This window comes from Trifolium pratense, linkage group LG3, assembly GCF_020283565.1.
Source record: "Trifolium pratense cultivar HEN17-A07 linkage group LG3, ARS_RC_1.1, whole genome shotgun sequence".
NCBI classification, from domain to species: domain Eukaryota; kingdom Viridiplantae; phylum Streptophyta; class Magnoliopsida; order Fabales; family Fabaceae; genus Trifolium; species Trifolium pratense.
This window is the reverse complement of record NC_060061.1, coordinates 51,524,305-51,541,878: the sequence shown is the minus strand read 5'-3', so window position 1 is coordinate 51,541,878 and position 17,574 is coordinate 51,524,305. Positions and strand designations below refer to the sequence as shown.

Sequence of the window (17,574 nt, the reverse complement as noted above, 5' to 3'; positions counted from 1 at the left end):
CGCATGTGACTTTCGTGGACCCAATTTTTTTTACTTTAGAGTTGTTGTGTATATATATTCTAAGTGAAAGGAAAATGTCAACAAATTGCACTACTAATCTTTTCGGATGAAGTTGTAATTTTGTGATCCAAATTGATACACTAATAATGAGAATGAAGTACAATAATTTGATGAAAATTTGTTTTGGCACTCTATCTGTTTTTCGTGCCCAAAAAATTTATCAAAATAACTATGTCTATTATTTAGATAGCAGATTTAATTCGTTACTTATATAGCAAATGTGAAAAAATTTGAAATTCTCAAACGTCTAAGACTTAACCACCACCCCGGGCCCCACCCCTCACGAGACACCCTACAAGATTTTTTTTTTTTAAGTTTTGTCATCCGCTACTTAAGTAACAGACATGTTAAAATCACCCGCTACTTAAGTAGAGGACTATCATAATGTATATAAAAACACACCATCTTCCCTCCCCCCCCCCCCCCCCCCCCCCCCCCCCCCCCCCCCCCTCCCTCATTCTATCAGTTTCAAAAATACTCAAACTCACTCCAAAACCGTCATAAAACCCCAAATTGAAAAACCAACTTATAATTTCATAACTATAATTTTTTTAATGAACTTGTTTCTTCTATAAAATAAATTAGCAAACGAGCTAAAGTTCGAACTGAGACACTTCACTCATTCACTTTAAGGTTGAAATTTTAACAACTAAACTACTTAATCACAAATAAAAAAACACTCAATATTTTAATTTTATTGACAATTATAATTGCATGAAACCTAATATTATGAGTTATAACCATTATGACAAACTCTATAGTATAGAGTTGTTTTTCTCTCAAAAAAAAAAAAAAACACTCTATAGAGCTGTAATTTTGTGATTCAAAATTCGCACGTGATCATAGATCCAAAGCCCCAGCTCTAAATACCAAGTTTATCAAAATCGGACCGAACCGGCTGGTCGGGCTGGTCGGACCGTGAACCGGTCATGAAAACGGTTCGGTTTTGAGCAAAAAATGGATATGAAACCGACCGGCAAAAAAACACGTGAACCGGGTCGAACCGGCGAACCGGCCGAGCGGTTCAAGCGGTTTTGCTGTTTTTTTTAAAAATAAAAAATAAAATAGGGCAAAACGACGTCATTTTAATTTTTTATTTTTTAAAAAAATCTGAAACAAAACAACGACGTCGTAAGAATAGGAAAGAATTTTGTTTTTCATCTATTTTTCATTTGGTTTGAATTATAAATTTTATTTTATTTTGACTTGTGATATTTTATCTTTTTAATATGTGAAATTATGAAATATTGAGCAATTATTCATATATATTTATTTATATATTAATTAAAATATATATTTAATTAAAAACGATTCGACCCCGATTAAACCCGGTCCGACCAATTGAACCTTGAACCAATGAGCTCGCCGGTTCGATAACCGGTCCGATTCTGACAACCTTGCTAAATCCTGAGAATGGAGTACAATAATTTGATAACTGGAAAGAAATATGGAAAGCGCATGCTCCACATAAAGCGCGTCATCTGCTTTGGCGATTATGTAGGGGATGTATTCCAACAAGGCATCGGTTATTAGAACGTCATGTTGACTGTGATGTTCATTGTCCATTGTGTGAAGATGAGGTAGAAGATGATGTACACGCTTTTTTCACCTGCGCTTCTGCTCAATCCAGTTGGCAAGCAGCTGGACTGTCATCTGTCTTGGGTTCCGCAGCTTGTCAGCAAGGTAGTGCGGCGGATAGAGTGTTTGCCTTGTGTTGGAATGAGGATTACGCTACCATAGGTAGAGTGGCTATGCTGTTATGGAGTATATGGCATAACCGGAATGATAAAATTTGGAACGATAATGTTAGAAGCCCAAACCAAATTGGCCGGGCTGCGTTTGATCAGTGGAACGAGTGGATTGCCGTCCATAAATTGCGAAGTAACGATGATCATGATGTTCCGCCTGTCAGCACCATTCGGTGGGAAAAGCCTCGTATAGGATGGTTAAAGTGCAATGTAGATGCAGCATTTTTTGTCGGTGCAGGTAGGACCGCGATGGGTGCTTGTTTTCGTAATAGTTCTGGTGAGTTTATGGCTGGAATTACGCAGTGGCAGCAACTGACTTTATCAACAGAGGAGGGTGAAGCATGGGCACTATTGCAAGCAATGAATGAAGCTAAGAGTAGAGGTTTTGAAAGCGTCCAGTTTGAAAGTGACTCTCAAGTGCTGGTTGATGCTATTCGTACCAAACGGCGAGGCAATTCAGAGTTTCTTTCAATCGTTAACGAAATTATCCTTGTTATGTTATCATGTGTGAACTTTGAAGTTAAGTTTATTAGGAGACAAGTGAATTCGGTTGCTCACACTTTAGCTAGGGCGGCCAATTCCTGAACTAGTTTCCGTAGATTTGAGATTATTCCTTCATGTATTGAACTTTTGATATTTAATGAAATGCAGTAAGTTTGTTTGGTTCAAAAAAAAAGACAAAGACTTTAAAGTTGATTGGTATTTGGTAGGACATTTATTTCGACTTTTTGAAAAGTGAAAACTTAGCACAGTACACAATTGTGATTGATCTCATCTTTTTACATATGTTGATGTTTTTTTATGATTCAAAATAGGAAAATGGTAAACGGTCTATTGGAATACTAGTTAAATATATTAAAAAAAATATTTATAAAATTGTGTATTCAATTCTTTAAAAATGTTATAACTTATCTTACTAACATTAATTTTATGTTTTATTTCATTTTCTTAGTATCAAGGTTGTCAGAACCGGACCGGTCATCGAACCGGCAAGCTTACCGGTTCAAGGTTCAATTGGTCGGATCGGGTTTAACCGGGGTCGAACCGTTTTTAATTAAATATATATTTTAATTAATATATAAATAAAAAATATGAATAATTGTTCAATATTTCATAATTTCACACATTAAAAAGATAAAATATCAAATGTCAAAATAAAATAAAATTTATGGCAAAAGTTAATATGCATAAGCCTTTTCTTATGTATGGTGCATAAGTCATTCACAGCCATCAGATGATTTTACACATGTAATAATCATAACTGAAGAACTTTCTATTTTTGCTTGCTCAATTTCGGCCACATTTTACATGCGATTCGATCACCGATTTCGAAAACTAATACCGGAAATATTCATAAAATCGAACGACGATCAAAACGGTATAAAGAACGTCGAGTTTCGTTGATTATTAAGGGAGAACGAACCGGGTCAACGAACCGGGTCGTCGTGACCCGTTTCTGCAGAAAATGGGTGAGGAAGATGATGAACAGTGACGCGCGTCCACGCCCACTCTCACTGGCGGCGCGTGGGGGCGCGTGCGGTGCCAAGGAGACTCCAATTTTTTTTTTATTTTTACATAAAAATAGTAAATAATTTTCTGAGAATTTTGGGACCAGTTTGGTATTTTTCTGAGACCTGGAACTATTTTTAGTTAATTAAATGAGGTAAATATGCTTTTATAAATATAAGATATTAATAAAATTTTCCCAAAATTTTATTTAGGGTATTTTGAATTATTTGGAACGGTTGGGGATACGTCACTCTCTTCGGTTTTATATCGTTTTAAAAATTTAAATTTATTTCACAATTTTTATTAATGGTTAAATATGTTTTTGGAGAACAACTCTTTGAAACCATTCCACAGCAAAAATGGTTTCATACCGTTATACACTGAAACCATTAGTCTAGTTAAATGGTTTCATGGCGTTATACACCGAAACCATTATTATAGTTAAATGGTTTTATATGAGCATTAGTGTCAAAATATTATACACTGAAACAATTAGTCTTGTTAATTGGTTTCAAGATGTTATACACTGAAACCATTTGTCTAGTTAAATGATTTGATACTGTTATACACTGAAACCATTATTATAGTTAAATGGTTTTATATGAGCATTAGTGCTAAGATGTTATACATTGAAACCATTAGTCCTTTTAATTGGTTTCAAGATGTTATACACTGAAACCATTTGTCTAGTTAAATGGTTTCATACTGTTATACACTGAAACCATTATTCTAGTTAAATGGTTTCATAGCATTATACACTGAAACCATTAGTCTTGTTATTTGGTTTCAAGATGTTATACACTGAAACCATTAGTCTAGTTAAATGGTTTCATAGCGTTATACACTGAAACCATTATTTTAGTTAAATGGTTTCATATGGGCATTAGTGTCAAGATGTTATATACTGAAACCATTGTTATTAAGTAAAACATCACATAACCATTTTACAAAACCATGCTACATAAAGCAAAAAATCATATAAAGCAATTAGGGTTAGTTTAGTTGAAAAAATTTTGGATAGTATGCATGAGATATTGGATTCGATCATTTTTTTATTGTAAAGAAAAATCGATATATATATATATATATATATATGTAATTAATGTATGAAATTTTATTTATATTGTGATTATGATTGATAAAACTTAAAATTAAATTGTATGTTTGACAAGTATGCTTTATATATACATGAACCATTCGTTATTATGTTGGGCTTCGAGGGGGTGTATGACGAAAATTAATTAAAAATGGATTTTTATAATATATACTTCAAAGGAACAAAAATTATTTTTTAATTGAAAACGGGGGGGCGCGCTAGAAATTTGGAGGAGGGGTGCGCTAGAAGTTTGGAGGAGGAAAAAAATTGGGGGCGCGCTAGAAATTTGGGGGAGGGGTGCGCTAGAAGTTTGGAGGAGGAAAAAAATTGGGGGCGCGCTAGAAATCTAGGGGAGGAAAAAAAAATTGGGGGGCTCACAATAAATCTAGGAGAAAAAGGAAAAAAAAAACTGGGGGGTGCGCTAAGCAAAAGGGGGCGCGCAAGTAATGAGGTAGTATATGGGGGGCGCGCGAGTAATGGATTGCCTAATTTTGGGCTTGGGCTGACCTTTGATTGACTTTTTGTGTAGGAAGCAAATATGGTAGGTGTGGGAAGCAAGTTTATGCATGGTGCATAAGTTTAGGCTTATGCACCATAACCACACCCAAAATTTATAATTCAAACCAAATTAGAAATTATATAATAAACTAAGTTCAATAACACAAAATAGCACCATAACATCAATTGACAACATACTGCTTTCAAAAAAAATCAATTGACAACATACTACCAAAACCAAGTGCCAAGTGAAAAAGCAAAAACTAAATGTTCATCAAGTTCATAAAGACTAGTGTCCAAATGCATAGCTAAATGCAACGTAATAATCATTATAATGTTCATCTAGACATAAAAAGTTAAAAACTAATAATCATTATAGTCTTCAAGGTAGTAGTAGTACCGCCGGCGCCGGAGCAAGAGGAGGAAGGGGAAGGGTTTGTGGCAAGGTTGAAGAGGGTGGAGGAGAGAAGAGAAAAAAAATTAAGCGTTTTTACGTGATGACTAATGAGAGAAGAGAAAAAAAGATGAAAAACAACTTTTCCTATTCCTACGTTGTTTCAGATTTTTTTTTTAAAAGAAAAAAAAAAGATTTTGCCTTGTTTTAAAAAAAAAAAAAAATTGCAAAACCGTTTGGACCGGCCGGCCGGTTCAACCCGGTTCGCCACGGTTTTTTCCCGGTTGGTTTCCTATCCGATTTTCGATCATAATCGAGCCGGTTTCATGGCCGGTTCACGGTCCGACCGGTCCGACCGACCGGTCCGGTCCGGTTCTGACAACCTTGCTTAGTATATTTAACAAGTATCTCGAAATATCGTTTAGTATGACCTTTCAAAATAATATCACACTCCTAGTATTTTTATGATTCTTAGTTTTTATATTTTAAAATTTATCTTTTTTGTCACGGCTTACGTAGTGATTTGAATTTTACCTTTTTAAAATAAATAAATGAAATATCTATAATTTATCAAACTCTGATTTATGTATATATAAGTCTTTCTCCATTAGGAGAAAGACTTAGTTTGGCACAGCCCCAACACATCACATTTAGGCACATCTAATCAAAATTTTACATCACATAAAGAATAATACTTTTTTAAAAAATGAAATAAAACGTGTTTTTTCTTGTCTTCTCCAGTCTTCCGTTTCCATTTCACCTCAATCTCTGCAACAACAAAACTTATCAAAAGATATTTATCTCCAATTTCTCATATTGCACTAGGAAAAATTACAATTTTAAAAAATCAACAAAAAATTTGAACAGCAACAACAACACAATTAAATGGAAAAACTTTGGAAAAGTAAGATCTATTGAATAAGGATCTGAGTCTGCATCTTGAAAAAGAGGGATTGGATAAAATGTATTGAAAAAATGGGAAAGGGATGATTAAAAAAATATTATAAATAGAATTAGAAATATTTTGATTTGATTCATTTATGAAAGGGATAAAAATTGATCTATTTTCTCGCATCTCGTTCTCTTCTTGTCTCTTGATTTTGATTATATGATGCAAAGTTGGCATAATAAAATCAAGTTAATCGAGCTTTGATTGAAAAAATTGAGTGGTGAATTAAATTTAACTTCCCATAATGGTGAATGAAATCAAGTTAATCTTATTTTTTCCAAACTTTTTCCATTAAAGTGTGTTGTTGTTCTTCAAATGTTTTGTTGATTTTATGAAATTATTGTTTTTCCTAGTGACATAGGAGAGATCGTGATAGATCCAGGAGAAGTTTTTTTTCTTTTTTTTACATTATAGCTCCAAAGAAGGAAGATATGTATTTTGATAAGTTTAGAAGAAATGGAAACATTTTTTTTTGTTGCAGAAATTAGGGAGGAAGAAGAAGGAAGAGTGGGAGACTGGAGAGAGAAGAAAAACACTTTTTATTTTATTTTTTAAAAAAAGTAATGTGCTGTCAAATTTTGATTAAATGTGCCCAAATATGATGTGTTGGGGCAGTGCCCAAGTAAGTCTTTCTCCATTAGTACTAATCAATTCAACTATATAAACTCCCGGAGACTTATAATTATCTTTTTATTATTTGTAAAACACAAAATAGTGCGACATGATATAAACTTTAGATATTACTCATCCGTCTCAAAATGAGTGACACAGTTGACTGTTTCATGTTTATCGATGCATAACTTTGATGATTAATATTTTTAATTATACAATAGTAAAAATTATAAAAATTTGATATTTTGAAAATACTCATCGCGACGAATCTAACAACATCTTATATGCAATTTTTTATTTTTTTATTAGTAGAAAAATATGGTCAAAATAAGTTATATGAATAGTGCATATAGTCAAAATAGATCACTCATTTTGGGACGGAGAGAGTAGTTGTTAGTTTATTTATTTTTTGGCTTAATTGCACGTTTGTCTCTCTATACGAAAATATAGTCCTCCCATTTTATAATTGATCATTTTTTGTTCTCTATTTTTATATTTGTTGTAACTTTGGTCCCTATCCATGTTTTTACTCTAAAAATGGTGATTTTGGGTGTCATAAAAAATTATTTATTGTCTCTAACATTGAATCTAAAGATGAATAATCATAATTGATATCGAAATTAACCTTTTTTGCCATCAAAAGTTACCATTTTTATAGCCTAAAATATGAGTTAAGACCAAATTTACAAATAAATCTGAAAATTAAATCCTAAAAAATTTGATTTTAAAATAGAGAAACTATTTTCATGAATTTGATAAAATAAAGAGATCAAAAGAATAATTAAACTTTATTTTTTCTACTTACGGTTAATTTTTAACTTTGAACTCAAACCAATTGAGATATCCACCCATTTTATTGCAACTTTAAGTTACTCCGTCAATTTCCTTGCAAGGTGTGGAAATACGCGTATTATTAATATTGGTCTGTGAGTTGAGTTGTATAAAAAAGCTACATATATCGTTCATTTTCTACTTCTTAGTTCACTCATCTTTGTGTCAAAAAAAAAAAATCACTGATCCATATGAAACTTCATCTTTGATATATACATGTCCATGTTTTTGTGCTTCCTCTAAGTCTTTCTTTGGGAGATCACTCTACAGCTTCAGTTTGTTTCTTTCTTTGTTCCACACAATTTTATATATTCAAGTAATTTCTCTCTCTAAATATTAGTAAACACAATTTACTCATCATAGCTTCTGTTGGTATAGTACTCAAATTTTATATTTGACATATTATATTACCTATAAATATTTCTCTAAATTTTTATACTCTCTCTTTCCTTTGCAGATCTTAGTTTGTTTGTTCTCACACTTTCAGGTAATCTCTTCTCTTCCTTTGTTAACAAAAGTTAATCTTTTAAATTATATATATATATATATATGTTCCAGAAGAGATAAATTTGAACAAAAATAAGTGTTACTTTCAACTTTATGTCATGTTAATTAATATTTTTCAATTATATTATCTATTAATATTATGTGTTTAAAAAAAAACTTAATTAGTAAAATGGTCCTTAAAAATATTTTAGATTTTATAATGATCCCTTAAAGAAAAAAATGTTCGTTTTGGTCCCTTAACTATATGACCGTTAGTCACGATGATTCCTTCCGTCTAATTTTCATTGAAAACATTAAGTTTGATGACGTGGCAAGTCAATTTCCAAAAAAAAAAACAAAAGAAAAGTTTTTTTTTTTGGCAGATCTTCATCTTCTTCATCATCATTTTCATAAATTCATCTAAAATATGCAGATTTTCAAACAAAACCCAGAAGAAAAATGCAGATCTTCAAACAACACCATCTTCATCATCATTTTCATAAATCCTTAATTACAGCAACATAATCAAATTGAAATCCAAAACAAAACCACTCAGATCTGGAAACAAAAATCACAAAAATAAGAGAACCGCGGTACTGTTTTGGGGATTGATCTTGGTGTTGTCGGTGTTTCTTGCAGGTTTCTTTTGTATCCTGCTCTTTTCACTTTGTACTCATTGTGATTATTGATAATTTTTCTGTTTCTAAAAAAAAATAAAAAATCTTGCGGGAATCTAAAAACATTTGCTTTGATTATTAACAAATTTTGAGGGAACTGAAGAGAAATGAAATGAAAGAGCGATGAAAGAGAGAAGGAGGTGACTGTATTCATGTATTATTTCATATGTGGATAATTATTTCTGGATTTATTTGATAATTTATGAACATGATGAAGAAGATGAAAAACAAGGTAAGGAAGAAGATGAAAAAATAGAGAAAAAAATTAATTGATAATGGTGCACTGTTACATATAGTGGATATTCAAAATCCAATGGCTATTGTTTTTCAATAAGATCAAACGGTTTAAATTAAGAGATTTATTGAGTTCTATGGTGGACCAAATGTAATGTTAGTCCACATAATATATTTTGTGTTAAAAACTGACGGAAGAGACCATTGTGACTAACGGTCAATAGTTAAGGGACCAAAACAGACATTTTTTTCTTTAATGGATCATTTTGAAACTTAAAATGTCTTTAAGTGACTATTTTACTAATTAAGCCAAAAAAAACTACTACCTATGTCCCTAATTATAAAACCATGTTTGATCAGTAATATCTTTAATTGTCTATTAGTAAAAATTATAAAAATTTAATATTTTGAAAATACTCATCAAAACAAATTGAACAAAATCTTACATGCTAATATTTACATTTATATATTATTAAAAAAATATGATCAAAACAAGGTAAATGAATAGTATTTTTTTGTCAAACAAAGTCTTATAATTAGGGACGGAGGTACTATTTGTATATATCACTCGAAAATTTATATCTTCTACTTCAAATTTATGATAATGCTGAACACATAATAATTTTGATAAAGTTAATTATGGGTAAAATTATTATTTTCTTTATTAAACAAAAAGTTTAAAAAATAGTTGAAAAATTTAAAAAGTTTAAGAATAATTAAACAAATGTTGTAGGTACGTGATTTGGTATACCGAATTTAAGTACTCCCTCCGTAATACTTTAGGCTATGTTTGGATTGATGGTATGAAATGGAATGGAGCGGAATGAAATATAATGGAATGGAGTGGAACGGAGCGGAATGGAACAAAAAAGTCATTCCACTGTTTGGATATTCTATGACGGAGTGGAATAATGTTTTCATTCCATTGTTTGGAAATTAGACGGAATGAAACAAGTTATAACTTTTTTATACCAACTATACCCTCATTTAAAAATATTATTATTTAAATATATCTGTATATCTATTGTTACTGGAAACTATCTCCTTCAAAAATAAAATAAAAATTTAAATATGTGAGTGGGAAAAGCATTGTACTAGCAAGAACAGTGACAAAAAAAAATACTCCAATTGAAACACAAATTCTATTATTGGTAATAATAGATGTGACGAAGAAACATTTCTTTTGATTACTAGTCCTACATTTGCATCGGGGGGTCCATATATAAAGGCTAACAAACACGCACTACAAGCAAGGAAACTACAATATAAGAAACAAACTTTCTTTTATATATCTATTTGAAGCCTTGAAAAATACACAGATCCAGCCAGAAACACGAATGAAAAGATAACGAAAACTATCACGTACACAGGCAAGAAAAAAGAAGATGCATAAGAAAAGAAATACACTGAGCAGAGGAAAAAAAAAAGTGAAAGAACAAATTTACGAGGAATAGAAAACATAAAATATAAATAGGGATAAAATAGTAATATTTTAATTGTGAAGCTCCATTCCATTCCATACACCCCAAATTGGGGGGAATGAAAACTTGAAGGATTGAATGGAATGAGTTCCATTGTGTTCCATTCCACTCCATTCATTTTTTACAAATCCAAACAATGGAATCTAATTACTTACCATTTCATTCCATTCCACTCCATCACATTCCATCAATCCGAACATAGCCTTATAAGTAAAAAAATATTTTTTAAGTTCATTGTATATTTAATGTATTTTTACTTATAAAGTGTTACAGAGAGAGTACTTAAAAAATGAAGGGGTACAATGATCCTAAAAAATGTATTTTATAAGTATCACCCTTAATTTACCCCTTTGAAACTTTATAAGTAACACCCTTAATTTACCCTTTTATTTTATTTGTGAAAAAGTTAATTTTATTTATTTAATAAGGATGTCACACATACTCAATGTAGCTACGTCCTCAAATGATTAGAAATTATACAACGGAGAATAAAAATTAAACCAATAATATAAGTTTCAAAGTCCAAATTGAAATGATTGAATCAAAATGACATAGTCCAATTGTTAATAAAGAATTAGTAGCATAATTAAATAAAACTTTTCCCCAACAACATCCTAACAAAGAGACTCCAATTAAATAGCAAAGCAACAACTATTCGAACGCCAATTAAATAGCTATCCAAATGCATCAGCTATCCGAACGCATCAGCTATGACTCATCACCTATCTGAAAATCTACGGTTGCACACCGTAAGGCCAAACCAAAAGGGGAATGTAAAGGTGAACGACAATACATCAAAAAAAATAACTGAATTAAAACAACATAAGAACTAGCAACATCATAAACAACAAGACCACCTAAACGGATGGCCACACACATTCATCAGTCAACCACAATCATCAATCAACAATTAAATAAGGAAAAATAGACAACAACATTTAAATGAACAAATGTAATTAAAATGCATGCAATGCGCCTAGACTCACTACATGCACGTGGTACCAATAACAACGTCATTTCCAGTTTTACATCATGGAGGATCAACATCATTATAAGCAACGTCATTTTCAACTTTATTAAACAACGTCATTTTCAACATCATTTATATAACTTCAATAAGCAACGTCATTGGACACATGAATAAATGCATGTCATGTTATAATAAGCAACTGTTGGGAAAAACCGGCATAGAGAAAATAAAAGAACGCAATTAACAACACAATAATATAACGTGGAAACTCCAAACCGGAGAAAAACCACGTTCGTTGTCAAAACCGACAACCAAAGAATAAACACTATGTGAAAATTGTTACAACACATAGACTTCACTCTCAATCACCTCATGCCCCAATACACTCACACTCTCCAAAGTAAATATTTGAACTCCATCTCAAATACTCTTAAACAAGAGCATAAGAGAAAAGCAAAAAGACACAAATATAAACTTAAAGTGTTTACAAGTGTTACTGCTTGGTGCAATTATAAACAAAGAACCTAGGTCCATTATATAACATTGATTCCCTCATTGCTTCACCATTCTAAGCGATGTGGGACTTTTTCAATATAATTTCTTTAACTTTTTTTTCTCTTCATTAGCAATGTGGAACTTACATTGCAATCAACCCCAACAACAACATCAATAGACAACATAATTTAACAACTTCAATAGAAAACTTCATCATCATTATAACAACATGAATAAACATTTGTATGGTGTATTTCTTTCAATAGGTAGGATTCAATCTTTCCGCCCCTTTGATCAATCAAACGGATAAGATTTATGGTTGAGAGAGATTGAGAGAGAATTGGATTGAGAGGATCCAGGTCCCTAAATTAGTGAGAATAGGGAAATGGATTAAGTGAATTTGATTTTGGTGCAGTCAAGCTGCAGTCATGATCTGTCATCCATCTGATCAAAATCAGACAGCTTAAAATTTACTACAACCCTAATTTTTTCAAATATAATAATTTTGATACTAAAATATTTACTGTCTGATTTTGATCAGGCGATCATGATCTAATTGACTGCATGCTGCTGACTGCACCCGATCCAGGTCCGTGAGAATAGAGTACAATAATGAAGTATGATGAGTAGTCACTTTAGAGCTATTGCTTTGCTGGGACATTTATTATTTCGACTTTGCTAAAAGTACACAATTGTGACATTCATTAACTTCATAGTAGTACACAATTGTGACATCCATTTTTTTTATTTTTATTTTTAATTCATTTGTTTTAAATTAAGAGTCTTGCTAACGAGTATCCCGGAACACTATTTAAGCATTCTATTTAAAGAAATAGTTTATTCATAAAGTAAAACATTTAAATTTTTAATACACTGACTTCACATATTTCCATACAAAATTCACAAATACTTACTATTTAAGATGCTTAAAGAGTGCTCTGGGGCACTGTTTAGCATTTTTCTTAAATTAATACAGTAATTTTGACATTCATTAAATTATATATTCATATAAGAAATCTTAATTTTGTGTCAAAAAAAAGAAATTTTAATTTAATAAAAATAACATATTTTTATAAAATTATTTCTCTTAAAAATGATTTTTATAATAAACTATTTAAAATAACATCGTATTTTAGAGATATTTTGAAATTTTATTATATAATTTTTTTTAACAAAATGAAAAAATACCTTAAAAAAATTATCAAAAAATGGTACACTATAAAAATAATTTTTGAAAAAAAAGTTAAAACAATGGCAAAGAGCATCCATCATTCTAATATTTAATTTTCAAAAGTGAACTTGACTTTGTAATCCACAAAATTTTCATTTTTTGGATTATCATGTTAAAGCTATAGGCTATGTTTGGATTGGTGGTACAAAATGGAATGGAGCGGAATGAAACATAATGGAATGAAGTGGAACGGAGCGGAATGGAGTAAAGATATCATTCCATTGTTTGGATATATTTTATAAATATTCATTCCATTGCATACACCCCAATTTGGAGGGGAAAGAAAATTAGAAGATTGGATGGTATGGGATGGAATGAGTTCCATTGTGTTCCATTCCACTCCATTCGTTTTTTGCAAATCCAAACAATGGAACTTAGTTAGTTACCACTCCATTCCATTCCATCCTTTACCACCAATCCAAACATAGCCATAAAGTCTCAAAATTCTTACCATTTGTATCAATATATTTGTTGATGTAATTGACAAAATTTATATCTAATTTGAAATTATTGTAAAAAACGTTGGCCATTTAATATATTTTGTTGTTAGTATAATCTACCTATAATTTATTGATTATTTTTATAATTAAAAGAATAGAGTTTTGGAGAAACATTAAAGTCACACTCACATGATTTACAATTTTAGATATATAGGAACAATGATATTCTGTAGATGTTACTATTAAAGTTTATAATTCTTCTTGTTTCATTTAATTTAATGTTACTTGACAGAAAGAACACATTTCCATCTTGCAGAGAGGCTTTAAGACTTGTGCTTCAGATTCAATATCATGGCAGAGTTGGTTGCTGGGGCATTTCTTTCTTCGTCCGTTCAAGTGATTTTGGAGAAGTTGGCTTCATTCAGAGACTACTTTGGTGGTAATAATTTTGATGAGCTGGTGGAAGAATTTGAAATTAAACTCAATTCTATCAAACATGTCTTGGAAAGAGCAGAGATAAAGCAGTACCAAAGCACACGTGTGAAGACGTGGTTTGATAAACTTAAACATGCTGTTTATGAGGCAGACCAAACTTTGGATGAGATTGCTACCGATGCAATGTTGAAAAAGATGAAAGCCGAATCTGAACCTTTTACCACTAAAGTATCCGTCATGTGGTCATCTATAACTTCAAATCCATTTGAATCTAGGATCAATGAACAAATGGACAAACTAGAATCACTTTTGAATGAAACAAAATGGTTGGGATTGGAAGATGGTCCTTGTGCTAGTAAAGAAGGCTTAGTCAGTTGGAAACCTTCAAAAACATTGTCAACTACAGCTCTTGTCGATGAGTCAACCATATATGTTAGAGAAGTTCAGAAGGAAGAACTTATCAAACTTTTACTTGAAGGCAATGACAGTGGCAACAAAGTTCCTGTTAGTTAATGTGCTGATTTGATTTTATGTTAGTGGAATATGATAAAGTAGTGGAAATTATCTAATGTAAGTGAAGAGTTACATGAGTGAATTGTCATTGTTATTAGTGGAAGCACTTAGTGCTTAGTGGAGTGTTTAATCATTGATTAAGCACCTAGTAGTGGTGACTCTTTGATAGTTGTAACCATCACTACTCATGCTATATATAATCATGTGTATGAGATGCATTTGAAATAAGAAAAATACATGAATATTCAGCCCCAAAAATACTATCCTACTCTAAATTATGCAACAATATAGTTTATAATATATACCACCTCTAGAATACCACCAACAGAGTGGTATCAGAGCTGCAGATCCTTGCAGCTGCAGCAAAAACAACAAAAAATATGGCTTCCACAACCAACCCTTCCGCAGTTTATAGCAATGTTAAAGTTCCTTTGTTTGAAGGAGAGAATTATGATTTTTGGGCTGTTAAAATGGAGACTCTATTCACCTCTTTGGATGTCTTGGAGTTCATCCAAAAGGGGTATGAAGAACCAGCACCTAAAGCAAATGAAAAGGATGAAGAATCAAGCACCCGACTTGAAGAATTGAAGAAGAAGAAGATCACAGATGCTGGAGTTCTCGGGATGACTCAAAGAGGAGTCTCTCTATCCATTTTCCCAAGGATTATGAGAGCAAAAACATCAAAGGATGCATGGACTATTCTACAACAAGAGTTTGAAGGAGACTCAAAGGTGAGAACTGTGAAACTTCAATCTCTTAAGAGAGACTATGAAAATGAAAGAATGAAGGAGAATGAGAGTTTGAATGAATACTTCAACAGACTCTCTGAATTGGTGAATCAAATGAAGTCACATGGAGATACAATAGATGATCGCAGAATTGTTGATAAAATTCTGATTAGTTTGACAGAAAAATTTGATCCTATGGTGGCTGTTATAGAAGAAACTAAGGACCTATCAACTATGTCAGTTCAAGGGTTGATGGGGTCTTTGAGATCTTATGAGCAAAGGTTGTTACGACGTTCTGAAAAATCAGTTGAGAGTGCCTTTCAATCTAAACTCAACATTCAGCCCAACAATGGTGAAAATAAGCCTCCAACACAAAATAGAGGTGAGTCTTCTAGAGGTGGCAGATTTGGAAGAGGCCGAGGTAGAGGCAGAAACTCACGAGGTAGAGGAAGAGGTGCGAATGATGGGAGATGGCATGAAGGAGCATCAAATAAATGGTGCAACATTTGTAAAAGTAACACTCATGCAGAGAAGGATTGTTGGAACAAGGGCAAATCACAATGTTACAATTGCAAGAGATTCGGGCACATTCAAAAAGATTGTCGTTTTGGCAATCAGCAACATGCTTCATTTGCAGAAGGAGAAAATGATGAAGGTAATTTATTCTTTGCTTGTCAAAAGGCATTTCAAGAAGATAAAAATGTGTGGTATTTGGACAGCGGTTGTAGCAATCATATGACCGGAAAGAAAGAAGCTTTTATCAACATTGATTCTTCATTTGGCTCAAAAGTTAAATTGGGCAATGGAGAACATGTTGAAGTAAAAGGCAAAGGCAGCATTGGAGTTACAACAAAGCAAGGAAGCAAAGTCATTCATGACACTCTTTATGTGCCGGAGTTAGATGAGAACTTGCTAAGCATTGGACAACTTTTGGAGCATGGCTATTCTCTAAATTTTGAGAATCTAGAGTGCAGAATTTTTGATTCAAAGAGAAGAAATGTTGCTGTTGTAAAAATGACCAGCAATAGAAGTTTTCCACTTTCTCTTAATTACGAGAAAAATTTCAGCATGATGGCTAGAGAAGATAATGACTCTTGTTTGTGGCACAAAAGACTTGGGCACTTGAACTACAATAGTCTCAAGTTGCTTTATCAAAAGAAGATGGTGTATGGGCTGCCAATAATTGAAGAAAAATTTGGTGTGTGTGAAGGATGTATGCTTGGCAAACAACACCGCCAACCATTTCCAAAGGGAGGAGCATGGAGAGCTAAACAAGTGTTGGAACTTGTACACACAGATGTGTGTGGCCCTATGAATACTTTGTCCCATGCCAAAAATAGGTACTTTATCTTGTTTATTGATGATTTTACCCGCATGACATGGGTATATTTTATGAGACAAAAATCTGAAGTTTTTGGAATTTTTAAGAAGTTTAAAGCTTTTGTTGAGAAACAAAGTGGTAGGTTTATAAAAGTGTTGAGAAGTGACAGGGGGAAGGAGTACACCTCAAATGAATTTCACAAATTTTGTGAAGATGAAGGTGTTGAAAGACAGCTCACTGTTGGCTATACACCTCAGCAAAATGGTGTATCTGAAAGAAAGAATCAAACCGTGATGGAGATGGCGAAGTCTATGCTGTTTGAGAAAGGTTTACCTAAAACCTTTTGGCCCGAGGCTGTTAATACTGCTGTGTATTTGCTGAATAGATGTCCAACAAAGGCTGTATGGAATAAGACTCCATTTGAAGCTTGGAGTGGAAGAACACCTTCGGTGAACCACCTTAAAGTTTTTGGGTGTGTTTGCTATGCTCAAATTCCTAAACAAAAGAGGACAAAGCTGGAAGAAACAAGTGAAAGATGTGTCTTTATTGGCTATAGTTCCATGTCAAAGGGCTATAGACTTTACAACATGAAGACAAACAAAGTGATCATTAGCCGGGATGTTGTATTTGATGAGAATGCTTCTTGGAATTGGGAAGAAGACAAAACGGAGGAGAAAACAATCCCTGCAATTTTATTACAACAAAATTCAGCTGCTGAAAATGAGCAACCAGCCCCATGTACACCAAGTTCTTCATCATCTCCAAGTTCACCAATTTCAAGTTCATCATCTCCGAGCTCAACTCCAATAAAATTGAAAGACTTGAGTGATATTTATGCAAGGTGCAACTATTGTGTTGTGGAACCA

At 32.4% G+C, this 17,574-nt stretch overlaps 1 protein-coding gene across 12 annotated transcripts in view; it reads left to right on the top strand.

The window, feature by feature from the left end:
* Positions 1 to 2,459: 2,459 nt before the first annotated feature.
* LOC123913183 (putative disease resistance protein At3g14460) overlaps positions 2,460 to 17,574 on the top strand; it is a 35,378-nt gene continuing 20,263 nt past the window's right edge. For 3 of the 12 annotated variants that reach the window (XM_045963796.1, XM_045963802.1, XM_045963798.1), the window contains exons 1-3: positions 7,802 to 8,013; positions 8,155 to 8,184; positions 14,028 to 14,645. In XM_045963796.1, the coding sequence (XP_045819752.1) occupies positions 14,063 to 14,645 (583 nt within the window). In that variant the 5' untranslated portion in view covers positions 7,802 to 8,013; positions 8,155 to 8,184; positions 14,028 to 14,062. Of the gene's footprint in view, positions 2,472 to 7,800; positions 8,014 to 8,154; positions 8,185 to 12,581; positions 12,630 to 14,003; positions 14,649 to 17,574 lie in introns of those variants that run through there. The other 9 variants (XM_045963806.1, XM_045963807.1, XM_045963797.1 and 6 more) reach the window with 8 other exon arrangements.